The sequence below is a fragment of the Pipistrellus hanaki genome (genome assembly GCF_964339955.1).
Source record: "Pipistrellus hanaki genome assembly, chromosome: 5".
NCBI classification, from domain to species: Eukaryota; Metazoa; Chordata; class Mammalia; order Chiroptera; family Vespertilionidae; genus Pipistrellus; species Pipistrellus hanaki.
The window spans coordinates 72200082-72216063 of NC_140507.1; the positions used below are offsets into that span (position 1 = coordinate 72200082).

General features: G+C 57.1%; 2 protein-coding genes across 2 annotated transcripts in view; one reads left to right on the plus strand and one right to left on the minus strand.

Moving 5' to 3' along the window:
* The window catches only part of NFIC (nuclear factor I C), a 217517-nt gene extending 214431 nt beyond the window's left edge, over positions 1-3086 (plus strand). The window contains exon 10 of the mRNA XM_084883531.1: positions 3064-3086. The gene's annotated coding sequence lies outside the window, so the exon portion shown is untranslated. The remainder of the gene's footprint in view (positions 1-3063) is intronic.
* CACTIN (cactin, spliceosome C complex subunit) lies at positions 314-15724 on the minus strand. Its single transcript, XM_084883480.1, has 10 exons — positions 15265-15724; positions 11503-11974; positions 8948-9043; positions 8429-8574; positions 7289-7451; positions 7093-7207; positions 3810-4002; positions 3009-3131; positions 2619-2902; positions 314-1753 (listed from the first exon to the last, which is right to left on the minus strand). The coding sequence occupies exons 1-10, from the start codon at positions 15570-15572 to the stop codon at positions 1263-1265; spliced, it is 2391 nt and encodes a 796-aa protein (XP_084739606.1). The 5' UTR covers positions 15573-15724; the 3' UTR covers positions 314-1262.
* Positions 15725-15982: the final 258 nt, after the last annotated feature.

A 15982-nucleotide genomic window follows, 5' to 3' on the forward strand; every position in this document is an offset into this window, starting at 1 on the left:
TGCATCTCCCCGAGTCACCACCTGGCTTAGGTGAGAGCGCCTCACCTCCCGGCAGCCACGGTCAAGTCCGATAACCTTCTGATGGGAGGGAGGCTGATGGGCCGGGGGAGGGGGCGGAGGAAACTGGCTACAAGCAGCTTCCTAAGGAACAATTGGCTATTTTTAGGTGTGGCTGTTTTAAAAGGTCTTGGTTGGGTTTCGTGTCTCAGTTGTGACAAACGTGTGTGGTCACAGGAGACGTTAACAATGGGGACAGCTGGCTGTGGGGGCAGGAACTCGGGCTATCTTCCCAGCATTTCTGAAAATCTACGAGTATTCTAAAATAGAGCATTTATTTTTTTAAAAAAAGAACTCTATGAGTAGACCAATTAGTGAAAATAAACAAGATTTCCCCTCCCCAGTTAAAAAAGTCTTTTTAGAGCAACAACCTAAATACTTCCAGGTGACGGGGCCCTGGCGGGGCTGCCCGAGGAGCCGGGATTCTTTCCCTCTAGAAATGTCTTATAACAGAGCGCCAACAGCCATGCTGCTGGGGTCGGTCTGCTGTGCTGCTGACAGCCTGTGCCTATGGGCAAGTACCTGTCCGTCTGAGACAGGACGAGGAGGGCAGCTGTGTGGTGGCTGGGGGGTGGCCTTAAGAACACAGCGTCCGAGGAGAGGGAGCACAGCTGCACCCATGGAGGCTGTGGAGGGACTTCTCAGTGACCCTTGTTCCTGGACCTGTTGGTGGGTGACAGGTCCTTCGTGCCCACCTGGGGAGACTGACCACCGCCAGCACCAGGGGAGGTGAGTGGGATGCCCCTCAAATGGTCCCTTTTGGAACATGCACAAGGGTCCGGGTTCCACCGGAGTGGGCACTGAGGGGGGCCGCTGGGAAAGGGCCAGGAGTGTGGGCCCTCCAACAGCCGGCTGTGTCCAAGGGCCAATCAATGCTCTGAACGTGGATTCCTCAGAAGCGTGGTGCCCGTGTCTGGGCCCCCCCCACCCGCCCTAGGCCTGCGCTGCAGGGCTTGTCTAAGCTGGAGCTGGGGCTTCACTGCCCACGTGGACGGGAGGCTGGCTGCACCTGCTGGGTTCCCTGGGCTCAGAGTCCCCAGCGGCCCCTCCGGCACGTCAGGATCCTGGGCCGGCCCTTCCCCGTCCTCCCTCAGGTCTCGGAGGCAGTTCCAGGAGACCTGCTGTTCTCACGGGGGGAGAGGGGCTGTGGCCCGCCGGGAGGGGTGCCGGCCTCACGCCTGCCGGCGCCCGGGGACGCAGGGCCGTCACCGCCGGTACCGGTAGCGCTTGAAGTGGAACCAGAGCTGGAAGATGCCGTTGGCGAACTGGCAGCGGAAGCCGTGGCGGTGCGAGTACTCCCACTCGCGGCTGACGATCTTGAAGGCGATGTCCTCGTAGGGCGGCCCGGCGTGGAAGCGCAGCGTGGCGAAGTCCCTGTTGTCGGCGCAGGCCTCCAGGAAGTACTCGGGCGTGGAGCGCTTGTCGATGAGGTCGGGGTAGAAGATGTTGAACTTGTAGCCCTGCACGATCTTGGGGGGCGGGTTGTCGAAGTCGTAATGCGTCTGGTTGTACTTGTTCCACTCGAAGCCCGTGTGCACGCGGTTGAAGAAGCGCGGCTTGCGAGGCCGGTACTTGTCGGCCCACAGGTAGGCCTTGCCCGTCAGCGGCATCTCCACGCTGAACTGCGCCTCGTCCTGGCCCATGCCCTCCTTGGCCCGCCGGAAGAAGATGTCCTCCGCACTCTCGCTCGCGTCGCCTGCGGGAGGCGGGCGGCACCGGCTTCAGATTCCTGCCCTCCGGGCGGCGGCGGAGCAGCCGGGCCGGAGCCTTCACAGGAGAGCCGAGCCCAGGGAAGGCCCAGGGAGCGGCAGGCCTGGCTCCCAACGCCCCTGCCGCCCAGTGCCCCATCCTCCGCCATCGATGCCCATTGTCCTCCCAGTGTGGGTGCCCTCCCAGTGTGGGTGCCCTCCCAGTGTGGGCACCAAACATGTATCCCGCTGGGTGGCCAGAGCGCCTGGCGGTTAGACCTCCAGGGGACCCCGGGCAGGGCCTCCCTGAGGCCGCTCCTCTCTGTACCCAGGACCAGAGTGGCTCAGGGAGGCTGAGGTGCATAAGGAGCTCACAGCAGGGCTGGGAATAGGATGCAAAACCAACCACTGCCCTGGCTCAGTGGTTAAGGGTCAGCCTGTGCACTGAAGGGTTGCAGGTGCCATTCCCAGCCAAGGGCACATACCTTTGTGGTTGTAGGTTCAACCCCCAACTCTGGTCAGGGAGTGTGTGGGAGGCAACCAATAGATGTTGTCTCTCTCACAACAATGTTGCTATTTCTCCCCTCTCCCTCCCTTTCACTCTCCTTAGAAAAAAAACAAAATCAATGGGAAAAATATCCTCAGGTGAAGACCAACAACAGAAAAACAAAACAACTTGCCGACCCCGTAACCACCATCCCTCTGTCCTTGGGGCCAGCGCCACCAGGTCCAAATGAGAGAGTGAGGAGACAGATGGACGGATGCTCACAGGCAGGGAGGGCGGGCAGACACAAGATCACCATCCAGCCCCGGTTGGCGCAGCCTCAGGGCGTCTTGCCCCCAGCCCCCCCCCCGGGGCCTCGCGGTGGATACCTGTGACCTGGAGCTGCTGCCGCGACAGCTGCAGGCGCTGCAGGTCCTCGTCGGGCTCCAGCACGTGGGCGTCCAGCGGCAGCTCGTGCGCCGTGAGCAGCCGGGGGCTGTACTTGCCGGCGTCGTAGTCGTCCAGGCTCTGCTGGATCAGGTCCTCCTCCATGAGCACGGCCTCGCCCTCGGCTTCGGCCTCTGCCGCGGTGGCCTCCTCGGCCTCAGGCTCCCCGGGGCCGCCCTCCAGGGAGGGGCCTGGTGGGGTCAGGGCCTGGTCCTCGGGCTCCAGGCTTCGGGAAAGAAGGCAGGGCTGGGTGAGCGGCGCCCTGACCCCTCCAGAGTGCGGTGGGTTCCTCCCGGGCCCCAGGTGAGAAGGGAACTTTGGGCTGGGCCTACCTGTGGCCCGGAGACGGGGGCTCCTGCTTGAGGATGGGGAAGAGCGGCTCGCTCTCCACGCCCTGCTCCTGCTTCAGCTTGTAGAGCTTCTGCCGTAGCACGTCCTGGTGCCGCTCGCGAAGCCTGGAACGGGGCCTGGGGGTCACCCTGACTGGGTGGGGCAGGGGACCCCCACCCTCCCTCAGGCTTTCTCATGACCCCTCCTTTTGCTGCTAGGACACAAGAGGTTGAGAGGGCAGTAAGTGGGTACACAAGCTGGGGCTCCAGCCCAGCATGGCCACTCCAGGGTCAAGGCTCTGGCCATAAAGATGGGCTTGAGGTCAGGAACCCCCATGCCTGGGAGGGGCAAGTCCCTGGAGCAGGTATTCACATGCGGGTGTAGCCCTAACACAAGGCTGGGCAGAAGGAGGCGGAGCAGCAGAGAGGATAAATTTAGAGGCAAGTCCACAGTTAGTGGCAGGCAGGCGCTGTGTTTACACAGCAGTGCCAAGCACGCTGAGAATTTGTACACAGGGTGTGTGGGGCCAGCAGGAGGGGACAGCAGCCTGGAGGCCTCTTGCGATGCCTGTTAACCCTAAGTGAACAAAGACCGGGCTCCTGGGAAAGGCGTATGGAAGGCCGCTGTGGGAGGCCCTGCCTGACCCCCCCAGGGCCCTGAATCCAGGTGGGACAATGAGCAGCTCTTCCCGGACACAGCGGGTGCCGCTGGCCAGGGTACTGTGGCCCCAAGATTACCCAGCAGGCCTGATGGAGATGACCCGTCCCCCAGGCAAGATCCCAAGAGGGACAAGACCCACTCACCTGGCCCGGGCCATGTGGGCGCGCAGCTGTTGCAGGAGGCTCTCCCAGTATCCCATGTCCAGGTTGGGGCCCCCGGCCCGGATCTTGCCCTCGATACCCTGGAAGATGACCTGCAGCTGGCTGTACGTCTTCCCTTTGAAGACCAGCTGCACATCGGAGCTGACCGAGGTGTTAACGCCCTCTCGTCGCTCGCCTACGGAGGCAGGGGCCGCTCAACACCAGGCTTGGACCCTGGTACCCAGTCCATCAGCTGTGCCCACCGCTCCCTTCCCCAAACCACACAGAAGGGCCAAGAGTGTCTGCCTGGTAGCTGTTTAGAATTCAGGTTATGCTACGCCAGTCCCCGCTGGGTGATCTTGGGCAAGCGGCTCCCCGCTCTGGGCCTCCGCTTTCCCTTCTATGAAGCCTGGTGAGATCATGCATGCGAGGACGGTGCTGTGCCTGGCGCAGAGGAGGCTCCGCCACAGCGGGACAAACTGCCCGAGACAAACAGGCCCCTCTGCCTGCAGGGAAATCTGTCCCAGCATCTATCACGGGCTGCAGGCCCAAGGACACATCCCTTCCCTCTAGACTGAAGGGCCCCTGAGGACAAGGCCAGACACTGCCTGAGCCTACGTGCTTTGGCACACCAGGCTCCTTGTTGTTTACCAAAGATGCCCAGCCCCTGCCCCAGGGCCTTTGCACATGGGGTACTTTCCACTCCTCAGCACTCAGCAAGAATGTACCTTCCACCAAGAAGCCTTCCCTGACTACCAGACTGCTCCCTTGCCTTCACACCCACCATGTGGCTTCCTGAGGGCCGGGACCCCTTGGGCTTCCCATTGCTGTGAATAGGAAGTGGGTGACAAGCCCATGCTCCCACTTGAAAGCAGGATTCAAGAACCACAGTCGTGGACACATGGTCACAGTTGATCAGATAAGGTTGAGAGGGAACCAAGTCCCTGTAGCCAACCAACCTTGGACCCCGGAATCACACCTTCATTGTGTACCTGAGTCGCCCTTAGCAGCGCTGGCCTCAGTGGTCAACCTCCGGCTGAAAGCCTGCCCTCGGTCTGTGCAGGCCCAGAAATAACACAGGTCCACACCAAATTCGGCAATAACCCCATCACCAGGCCAACCAGAGCCAAGTTCTACAATCACTCAAATAGACAGAGCAACCAGCGAAAACTTACAACCCAAACAAACAGCCCTGCTGGTCTGTTCCCACAGAGGCGAAGAGCTGCCGAGTCATGTTTAAAGGAAGCCATGTCGCAGGCCTGGATGCCACCTGAACGGCCAGCGGCAGAGCTTTGGACACGGGCAGACACGTGGGACGACCCTTCAGCCAGTGGGGCAGGGTCTGTCATCAGCCTCTGAAGAAACACTCTGCTCAAGAAGTCTACAGCCAGCCCACTGCCACAGCCAGAGGAGAGAAGCACTTCCTGGCACACAGGACATCACGGAACTATGCCTGCCTTCCTTCAGAAGCCACGGCAGGTTGTGCCCCACCAAGACGAGGGCACAAACCACAAAAAAGGGATGTGTGCCTGGTTGGCGTGGCTCAGTGGTTGGGCGTCAACCTATGAACCAGAAAGTCACGGTTCAATTCCCCACCAGGACACATGCCCGGGTTGTGGGTTTGATGCCCAGTGGGGGTTGGGCAGGAGGCAGCCAATCAACGCTTCTCTCTCGTCATTTATGTTTCTATTTCTCTCTTCCTCTGACTCCCTCTTTAAAAAAAAAAAAAAGGGAGAAAAGGGGCTCCTTCACTGATGAAAACGAAGGGAGCCCAGGAGGGTGGCAGGGGCCACTGTGCTGGGGGTGGGAGAGAAAGGGCCCGGGAACAAGAAAAAGGCCTGACTGGCTTCTCCATGTGTCTGAGCACTCTCCGACCCAGCTGGGAGGCTGGGGCCGCGGCGGAGCCAGCGCCACACAGGCAGGGGCTATTTCCACTAACTCATCTCTCTCCATGCACCCCTTGTCATCCCCATGCAAACAAAGGGGCACTGACCGGCCAAGGTCACTGAGCTGCCTGTTGGCTTGGATTTGCACCCAGAGTCCCCATCATAATTGTTACTCTGTCCACGGGCCTCCCCGCCCCCTTCCAACCAGTTCTACAGCCAGTCCCACTGCCACCAAAGGAGATTTCCTGACACGTTTCTGACAAGAGTTTCTCTTCCTTTCTCCGGAAGTTACTGCAGGATGTATTGATAATTGCTAAGAGGACGTGAGAAACAAAACTCCATTTACAAAAAGAAAGGATATTTATCCTTTTCTGAGAGGAAGGAAACTGTCCTGGCCCACATCTGAGCTCCAAATGACATTTACAGGCCAGGGGGAGGGCGGGCTCACGTCCTCAGCCACCAAGTGGGTGATGAAGGATGAAGCTTGGCGACAGGGACGAGAGGTCACAGAAGCTGGAAGGGTTAAAGCCAGTGGCTTTAGGGGCGGAGGGCGGGCCTGCTGCCTTCTGCCCCAGGGGACAAGGGGCCGTGTCTGGGGAGTTCATTTCCCCTTTGAACATACACATGGGGTCGTTTAGATGAAAAGAGAACTGATGTTCTTAAAAAAGAACACCAGAATGAGCAGAGGGGTTGCACAGGGTTTCCCTCCAAGCAGAGCTGGGTCCTGCTCTTAAACTGAGTCTCGGGACAAAACCTGAAACCTAAACAAAAAGCCCTTCTGGTACTGCTCCCAGGGATCCTGCGCTGCCCAGTGATTTTTAAAGGAAGCCCCTTCATCCAGGGAGAGCCCTTAGCACAGGACCTGGGCCCCACTGCTCAGTGCTGCCCCCTGGCGGCTCTCTCAGAGGCCTCCAGAGGGCTCTGGAAAAGAAACTGATGTTTGCAGAGTTCCTAAGGTCAGCTTCCTGTGGAACCACCCCCAGTGGCAACCCCCACCACTGCAGATGTGTCCCCACGGCAACCCCCACCACTGCAGATGTGTCCCCACGGCAACCCCCACCACTGCAGATGTGTCCCCACAACCCCCACCAATGCAGATGTGTCCCCACCACTGCAGATGTGTCCCCAAGGCAACCCCCACCACTGCAGATGTGTCCCCACAACCCCCACCAATGCAGATGTGTCCCCACAACCCCCACCAATGCAGATGTGTCCCCACGGCAACCCCCACCACTGCAGATGTGTCCCCACGGCAACCCCCACCACTGCAGATGTGTCCCCACAATCCCCACCAATGCAGATGTGTCCCCACAACCCCCACCAGTGCAGATGTGTCCTCCAAAGCACATCTGGTGTCTTTCTGGTCAGCCGGCTTGGGGTCAGCGCTGGCCCTGGGTTACCTGGGCCCTTGCCAGAGGCCTCCAGCTTGCGGAGCTTAGAGATCTCATCCTCCGTGATGATGGTCATGTCCCGCCAGAAGTCCACGTTCTTGCCCTGCTCAAGTTCCATGTACACCTGGAGGCGAAGGCACAGAGGGGTGGGGTGAAAGCACAGTCTTGGGGAGGCCAGGGTGTGGGTGGTGGGGCCGGGTGGTACCTGGATATCCTCCAGCAGGTCCTCCATGTCAGCCACCGTGAGGCCATTGAGGAAGGTGTAAGGCTCATGCATCTCCACAGCCAGGTCATCGTCCTCGGCGCTGATGTACTTGGCCAGCAGGTCAATGGGCTTGGCCCGTCCATCCCGGATTCGAATCTTGGAGCTGCAGGGAGGAGGAGGCGGTGTCAGGTCCAGGATGTGACTTGCCTGCCATCATGCTGCCAATGGGAGTGACCAGTGTGGGAACTGGGGTAGGAGCCTGGCTGGCAGGGGGTGGTCAGGGAAGGCTTCCCGAAAGAGGAGGCATCAGGTGGAGAAGACAGACAGGTTAATGAGGAGAAACAGGCCCAGAGAGGGCCAGGGACTAGCGTGAACATGGGGTCTGAAGAGCAGCGGGCGGGAGTGGACAGAGAGGGACAGAGAGGACCACTTCTCAATGGACGGGCTGCCTCGGCTGAAAGATCTAGAGCTTTAGTGCTGTGCCCGAGGGGACACACGTCAGAGGCTGACCCTAGTCTAACCAAAGGGGCGCCATGATCAGGAAGGTCCAAGCCCTTGGCCAGGACTGGTGCAGCAGGGAGAAGCGCAGGAGGGTGGGCTCTGGGTGTACATACACTGGGCCGTAGGCTCAGATGCCCTGTGGCCTCAGATAACCCCACCCCCAGGAGCTCCATTTTCCTTCTCTGTAAACATAGCTGATGAGCACACACTTTGCCTGTGGGCTGCAGGTGAAGGGAGGAGCACAGGTAGTGAGGCTCCAGGCCCAGAACGCTCCCACTCAGCTTGTGCAGTTCCGCAGATGGAGCCGGTGTATTCAGGGGTCTCTCTGCACCCAGCCCAATGTGGGGAGCCCACCAGCAACAGGTGTACACGCAAAACCGGGGCTAGTGCCAAAAGGGGGCTTGGGGAGCACCCCCCAAGAACACAATACGTAGGCAAAAACCGGAAGGGTGAGGGGGAGCCATAGAATAGCGGGTTCTAGGAAGCGTGAATAGCAAGTGCAAAGGCCCTGGGGCAGAAACAAGCTCCATGAGTTTGCGTCCGGAAGCAGGCTGGTGGGTGAAGGGAGTGATACAGGTTTTGGTGAACAAAGGGTGGTGGTGGGCAGCCCCCCCCCACCCCCCGCTCCGGGCACCGCACCGAAGTTTAGCCTGCTGGAGGTGGAAGTTGTCCTCCTGTTCCTCCCACGTCTTGAAGTGCTCCGCCTCCTTCTCCCGCTGCAGCATCTCCAGCTCCTGCTCACGCATGGCCTTTTCCCGCTCCCGCTCCAGCCGGAGCTGCTTCACCTGGGGATGCACGTGGAGGGTGAGGGCAGGACAGCTAGGTGATAGGGGGTGGAGGGGACTTGTGAGGCCTGCCCTGTGCCCTCTCAGGCCATGGGATCCCCTAGGGTTGGGACTGGGACTATAACCAAGGCCTGGCCCAAGCCCGCCAGACTCTGAGGAGAGGCCACCCTGAGAGGACCATCTGAGAGTCAAGCCAGAGGCCAGCAGAGCTGATGTGGAGAGGAGCAGCTCGCTGGAGACACTGCCTGAGCCCCTGGATGCAGCTGTGCCTAAAGCCAAGACTTTCCATGAAAGCCAATCAGGTTCTGTTTGACTTAAACAAGGGCAAACCAGCCTGGGAGCCCCGATGAGGGCAGGTCAAGGGCACGCCCACCTTCTGCAGCTCCAGCCGATTGTCCTCCTGGATCCTCTTGTTCCGCTCCTTCAGCTCTTTCTCCTCCAGGTGGCTGATCCCCTTCTTCTCCAGGGCCTGCAAGGGCCAGCACAGGCCGCTGGGTGAGGGGCCCCCCTTCCTCTGCCCTCCCTGGCACTTCCCATGAGGAGGCTTCGACACACTCACGTCTAAAGACCGAAATGAATGGACCCCAGCATCTGCTTTAGCTCAGAGGAAGGACCCATCCCAGGGCTCCCCTCACTGCCTCCCATTAGAAGACGCCCTCCATCCCCACCTACAAATCAAGTCAGTTTTATAAACCCAACTCCCAAGACCCTCTATGTCAGGGAGTGTGCGAAGCACCGAGAGACGGCTGGGCCCACTCCTGCAGGCTCCTGGGAGTCCCTTGGGACCTGCTGGTTCTTGTTTCACATAGAAACCCAGCTGTGCCCGCTGTGTGTGGCAAAGCCTTCTCCTGGGGCGACTCCCCAAGGCCAGGCTGGGCTGAGAAACTCATGGAGAAATGCCCGGACAGGTACGTGCATAGCCCAGACTCAGCAAGCTTGTTCATTTGAATTTATTAAGTGCCTACTGTGTGTCAGGCCCTAGGACTGCCCTGTGGAGTTCAGTTTGGCAGGAACTATACATTATAAGTTAGGGTGTGTATTTAGAAATCATCTTTGCAATGAGACCTTTCTGGGCCTGCTTATTTATTTTTTAATCCTCACCCAAGGATCTTCTCTCCATTGATTTTTAGAGAGTGTAAGGTAGAGTGGGTGGGTGGGAAGAGAGGAGGGAGGGGGGAGGGAGAGGAGAGAGAGAGGGACACACCAAAGTGAAAGAGACACATTGGTTACTTGCCTCCCACATGCATCCCTGCTGGGGCCAGGGATTCAACCTGCAACCCAGGTACGTGCCCTTGACTGGGAATGGACCTGAGACCCTTTGATGGCAGGTTGATGCTCTAACCACTGGGTACACCGGCCAGGGCTGGACCTGCTTATTGTGGTCACTGCTGCACACCTGCCTTCGTTCTCTCCTCTTGTACTTTGCTAACTTACTTATTACAGTTTGTCTTCCCCACGAGGCTGCTGGCCCCACAGGGATAGTGATTTTTGTTGCCCTCGCTTATAGATATGTGCCCAGGATCACAAAGGATCCAGCACCTGGCAGGTGCACAATACTAGTTGGTTAGTAAAGTGCTAGAAACGCAGAGGCAGTGCCCTGATAGTTACTACCAGGGCAGCTTGGCTGGAGTCACTCAGTGGCTGAGCATTGCAACCTAAGTACCAGATGTCATGGTTCGATTCCCGGTCAGGGCACATGCCCAGGTTGTGGGCTTGATCCCCAGTGGAGGGCGTGCAGAAGGCAGCTGATCAATGATTCTCATCATTGATGTTTCTCTCTCTCTCTCTCTCTCTCTCTCTCTCTCTCTTCCCCTCCCTTTCTCTCTGAAATCAATAAAATTAAATTTAAAAAAAGAATACCAAGGGGGCCAGGAGGGCCTCTCTGAGGAGGGATCATGTCAGCTGAGATCCGGAGGAGAAAGAACCTCCATGCAAGAGGCAGGAGTGTTCTAAGGCAGAGGACCGGTGAGTCCTGAGGCAGGTGAAGGGGCTCTCTGTTCAGGATACTGGGAAGAATCCACACTTCAGCGTGGGCGATGAGTGGAGCTGCCCCCGCCTCCAACTGTGGCCCCGCTCTCCCCCACCAGTGACGGGTGCTGTGTGGGATTGGACTGTATGTCCACATCTCAACACCTGGAAGCTGTGCGTGTACCCTTATTTGGAAATAAAGTCCCTGCAGATATAATTAGTTAAGATGAGGTCAGACTGGATTAGACTGGGCCCTAATTCAATATTTGGTGTCCTTGTAGGGAGAGGGAAATTTAGACACAGACATAGAGGATGACGCCATATGAAGATACCAACACAGAGGGAAGACAGCTACTGACAACAGAGGCAGAGACTGGAGTGATATAGCCACAAGCTCTGGGTTGCTCCTAGCAACCACCAGAAGCTGGAAGCGATAGGAAAGATCCTTCGCCAGATCTTCCAAAGGGAGGATGGCCCTGCTGACACCTTGATTTCAGACTTTTGACCTTCAGACATGAAAGACAAATTCTTGGTTTTCAGCTATGCGCCCAAGGCCATGACTGCAGGTAAATGACCAGAGCGTAATTTTCATCTCAAGAATGAAATGGCAGCTCTGAGCTGACAGAGGATAACTGTGGAATTCCATCCTGAGTGTGTGACACTTAGAACCTATTCTCCACTCACACTGAGGTTAGGCTGGTATGGGGGTCAAAGCATGCCTGAAATGCTATACTGCAAGAGACAGTTAACAGAGTAAAACCTGGCAAAACCAGTGTACGTATGTGTGTATAAAATAGATTCTGCATGGCAAAATGCAGTCTGGGAATGTGTGCTGTGAGTGCTAACATCTCTTGAAACTGAGGTTGTAAAAAGCACACAAAGTAAAAACAATAAGGCAGGAAAAACTTGGCACAAGCACAGAGCTAACCACCAAGCACTCCATGGCCGTGCCGGGCTCACCTTGTTCCATATGAAGGTGCCCAGGAGATTGTTGTCGCCGAAGGGGTTGTCGGTGTTGGTGTAGCCCATGTACTCCTCGCCCCAGCCCATCTTCTCCCGCTTCTTCCTCTCCTTGGCCTCCTTCTTGGCCAGGCGCCGGGCCCGCTTCTCCTCGGGCGTCTCGAAGGCCTTCATCAGCTCCTCCTGCTGCTTCCGCTCCTCGCGCAGCCGCAGCCGCTCCTGCAGGTCCTGCTGCTGGCTCAGGGCCGCCGCCACGTCCCTGGAGCTCTGGGAGCGGTCTGGGGATGCAGAGCTGGAGGAGGAGGAGCAGGAGCGGGTCCTCCGGCGGCGGGCCCAGCGGCCCTGGTGCTGCCACTGCCGCTCATTGCTGGAGTCAGACGGGGAGGACTGGTCCTGTGAGCGCCACTGAGGTGGCTGTGGGCTCCGGCTCTGTCTTCCTCGCCGCTGCCACTGGTCTTCCTCTGAATCTGACCTGGGAAGGAAATCCGAAAGGGCTTGCTCACTGCTCGCCGGTCAGTCATTTGTTCAACATACATTTAGTGAGCGCCTGCTGTATGCTGGCCCTGTTCTAGGTTCTGGGAACATAGCAGTGACAAAAACATTGATGGTCCCTTCCTTCGTGGGACTCACATCAATAAGGAAACACACAGTGTGATATGGGATAGTGCTTTGAGCTACAAAGAAATTATGTAAAACGAGAGGACAAAAGGTCAGAGAGGGTCTCCCTGAGGAGGTAACTGGAAGAAGTGGGTGAGGGAGCTATGGGGAGATCTGGGTGGAGGATGATCCAGGCAGAGGGCATCGCACGAGCAAAGGCGTGGGCAACAATTTACTTGGCGTGTTCAGGGAACAGCAAGTATGGCTGGAGCAGAGTCAGCGAGGGGAAGAGTGAGGGGATGAGGGCAGGAAGATGCGCTGGGGCTGGATGGTGCAGGAACAATGAGTGGCCGGTTTGGCTCAGTGGTTGACCTTTGAACCCCTTCCCTTCCTCTCTGAAGTCAATAAAAATATATTTAAATTAAAAAAAAAAAAGTTTGAGCCAAAACCGGTTTGGCTCAGTGGTACAGCGTCGGTCTGCGGACTGAAAGCTCCTGGGTTCGATTCCGGTCAGGGGCATGTACGTTGGTTGCGGGCACATCCCCGGTAGGGGGTGTGCAAAAGGCAGCTGGTCGATGTTTCTCTCTCATCGACATTTCTAGCCCTCTAGCTCTCTCCCTTCCTCTCTGTAAAAAATCAATAAAATATATTTTTAAAAATTAAAAAATTTAAAAAAAATAAAAAAAGTTTGAATCAAAAGATCTGATCTCTCCAAGGTGATGAGAGGACTTACAGGAGAAGGTGGTGTTTAAACTAGTGATGCAGTTGGGTAGGAGAAAACTGGAGTAAAACTGACAGCAATGAAGGGCCAGGGAAGGGCATTGGGAATAGGGAACAGAATGGGCAAGCCCCTAAGGATAGATTCTTTAGTGTTTAGAGGCCTCTGAATGGAGAGAGGAAAAACTAAACCTGTCTTTAGTATGTTAAATGTTCCACCTATTAAGCTCACACAAAAAAAATCTGGAGACTTCCAGTCAAGATGGAGGCACAGGTAAACATCATACTCGAATCCTCCAACAACCACATAAAAAACATTAGAACAACCATCGTTCAGAAACTCCTAAAATCTAGTTGAATGGAAATCTCTTCCTCTCTCTCTCAAAAATCAATTAAAAATATTTAAAAAAATAATACAATGAAAAAAAAAATATATAAAAAAATAATACAATGAAATATCTGGAGGTAAATCTTGGCTATGGAGGTCCCCTTAGCTCAACCCCACACCAGCTCCTCACCATCCCCTGCCCAAGCCTCTCTGAAGAGGGACTATGTCAGCTGAGACCTGGAGGATGAGAAAGAACCAGCCATGGAAGAGGTAGGGAATCCCCATAATTCTGGCTGTAAAAAACAGTGGGGATTGTGGCTGAGAGTGGGGCTGCTGGAGTCCCAGGCAGTTCCTCTTCAAGGGCACATGCTGGACTCACTCCCTCTGAGCTCCAGCACTGGGATAGCAGCTTGAAAGGAACCAGGGACATGTGGGGAGGAACTGAATTGTCTGGCATCAGGGCAAGCGTTGGGGTGCGGTTTACCAGGCAAAAGCGCTGGCAGAGGCCATGGTTCCCCATAGTCTACAGGCAGGAGCCATATCTGAGTCTCCCTCAACCTGGCCCAACTGTTTACCCCACCCTGGTGATTCCCTGAGACCCAGCCCCACTCAACTTGCTGGACCATCCAAGCATTTCCAGTGGCTTTTCCCATAAATCTGGCTTCTCCTGACTTAGGTTTTGAACTTTCCTAAAACCTCTAAAAGCAGCAGCAGCTGGCCTCTGCATACTTTCTGCCTCTTGCTAAGTGGCCCCAGGCCTGGCTCTAGCAGCAGCCTGCCTTGGTTCACAGCTTGGCCTCTCCGAATATCTCCAGGCCCAACACAAGCAGCAGCCATCTGCAGATCACTCTGTAACTCGCATCAGGTGGCTCCAGGCAGGGCACAAAGGGTGGCCAACTTTGCACTTCTGGGAGGTCCCAGAGCCAGTGCACCTGATAGACAGCTTCAGATGATGCTGGATTACAACTATAAACCTACCACCTCCACGAATGACACACTAAAGAGGTGGACTCGGTGAGTACCAAAGCCCCTTTGATGCAAATCCTGTTCCATAAGGTTGACTTCTGCCCAGCAGCTCCTTTACTATAGTAAAGCTGGTCCTTGGAGCTGGTTGGACTGGGGGTCAATCCCTTCCAGTGACACTAACAGCAATCAAGACTCAACTACAACAGGACAGTGCACACAACCCGCACTGGGGCAGAATTTTAGTAATTACTTTATGTGTGTTATGGGATGAAAGAGGTTGAAATTTCCTTGGGGTGAAGGAGTAGGAGACAATGAGTGTCTGTACAGAAAATCTTGGGTCCCTATGGAAATATTGAGGACACAGGTGAGTAAACTTGGGGGTCACAGTAGGCAAGAGAATGGCAGCCTGAGTGTCACAGCCTGTTAGGGACTGAGCCAGCACTGGGACACAGGTCTTGGAGTCAGCCCCCATCACTGTGCTGGTGGTTCCTCTGTGCTGGAACGAACTCAAGTCAATTCTGGCAAGGCGTCCCATCTCCAGAAGAAAAAGGACTGTGGTCCCTGGGGACACTGAGACCCGGGGCCCAGGAGTCAGAGTTCTGCACCTGTCATCAACAGCTCTCTCACACCCACCTCCATTAGCAAATGTCACCTCTACTTCCAAAATCCCACTAAACTCAACCCACGTCCTCACTGTGCCTCCCACAGTCTCCCTCTCCTGAAGGCCACCATCATCTGTTGCCTGGACAACTGTAATGTCCTCCTCCCCCCTGGTGTCAGTCCTGCCCACCTCCTCAGCCAGTCCCTTCCTCACGGGAAAGCCAGAGAGAGTTCTGCAAAGTAAGCCGGACCACGTCATTCCCTGTTCACAGTCCTCCCATGGCCCGGTGCTTCCCTACGAATAACGGCCAAACCCTTCACCACGACAAGAACCTGCACGATCTAACCTCCCATTAACCTTTGTGTCGCCTGCCTCGCTTCCCGGGCTCCTCGCAGTCCCTCCAAGCACCCCGTGACCTGCCTAAAACACCTCTCATTTCCTTCCGCTGCCCGGCGTCCATTTCTCCAGGAAGCCCTCGCTGCCTAATTCGGGGGTCACCCCCCTCCCCAGGGCAGGAGCTGGACCCCCGGAGCTGCTTACGCAGCGACCGCACCTGCGCTCCCGGCTTCGCCGCCTCCGTCGCCCTTCGTCGTCCCGGCGCCGCCGATTTCGCCGCCCATGGCTCCCGCTCCGATTTCGGCTTCGACTCCCGCTCCGGCTCCGCCGCCTTCGGCCCTTGCGATCCCTGCGACCCGTTGACCGCGAGCGCGAGCGTGTATCCCGACCCATCAGCTGGGACGATGGCGGCGGCGCAGACGCAGAGATCCGGGGCCTGCGCCGCCGGGGCCTTTCCTCCGCCGCGGCGCGCGCCGGGCTGCCCCGTCCGAGCCTGAGCCAGGAGGTGGGAACCCATCCCACCATCCGATCCGCGGGGGCTCTAACGCCTTGTAATCCCCCATCTCCTGCCAACGCGGTCCGCGTGGTAGGCCCCAGCCGGGCTGTCAGGGACGCGCCCGTCAGGCAGTGCCAGGAGCAGCCCCGTGTGGGTCCTCGTGCCTCAGGACCAGAGGCACCCGGAGCGGTGCGAACCCGGAACTGTTAGTGGGCGGGGCTCGGGGAGACGAGACCAAGAAGGGGCGGGTTCAAGGAGGAGGTGGAGCCTTGTGGGCGGGGCCAAAGGAGGCCTATACAGGGAGCGAAGACTCCTGGAGTGTGTAGGCAGGGAAGCCCCAAGACCATAGGTTCGAGTCCTGACCTCTCAAGATGACCAAGAGTAGGAGCTGGATGGAGACTAAAAAGCCTCAGATGTTGGGCTGACCTTCTATGAAAGT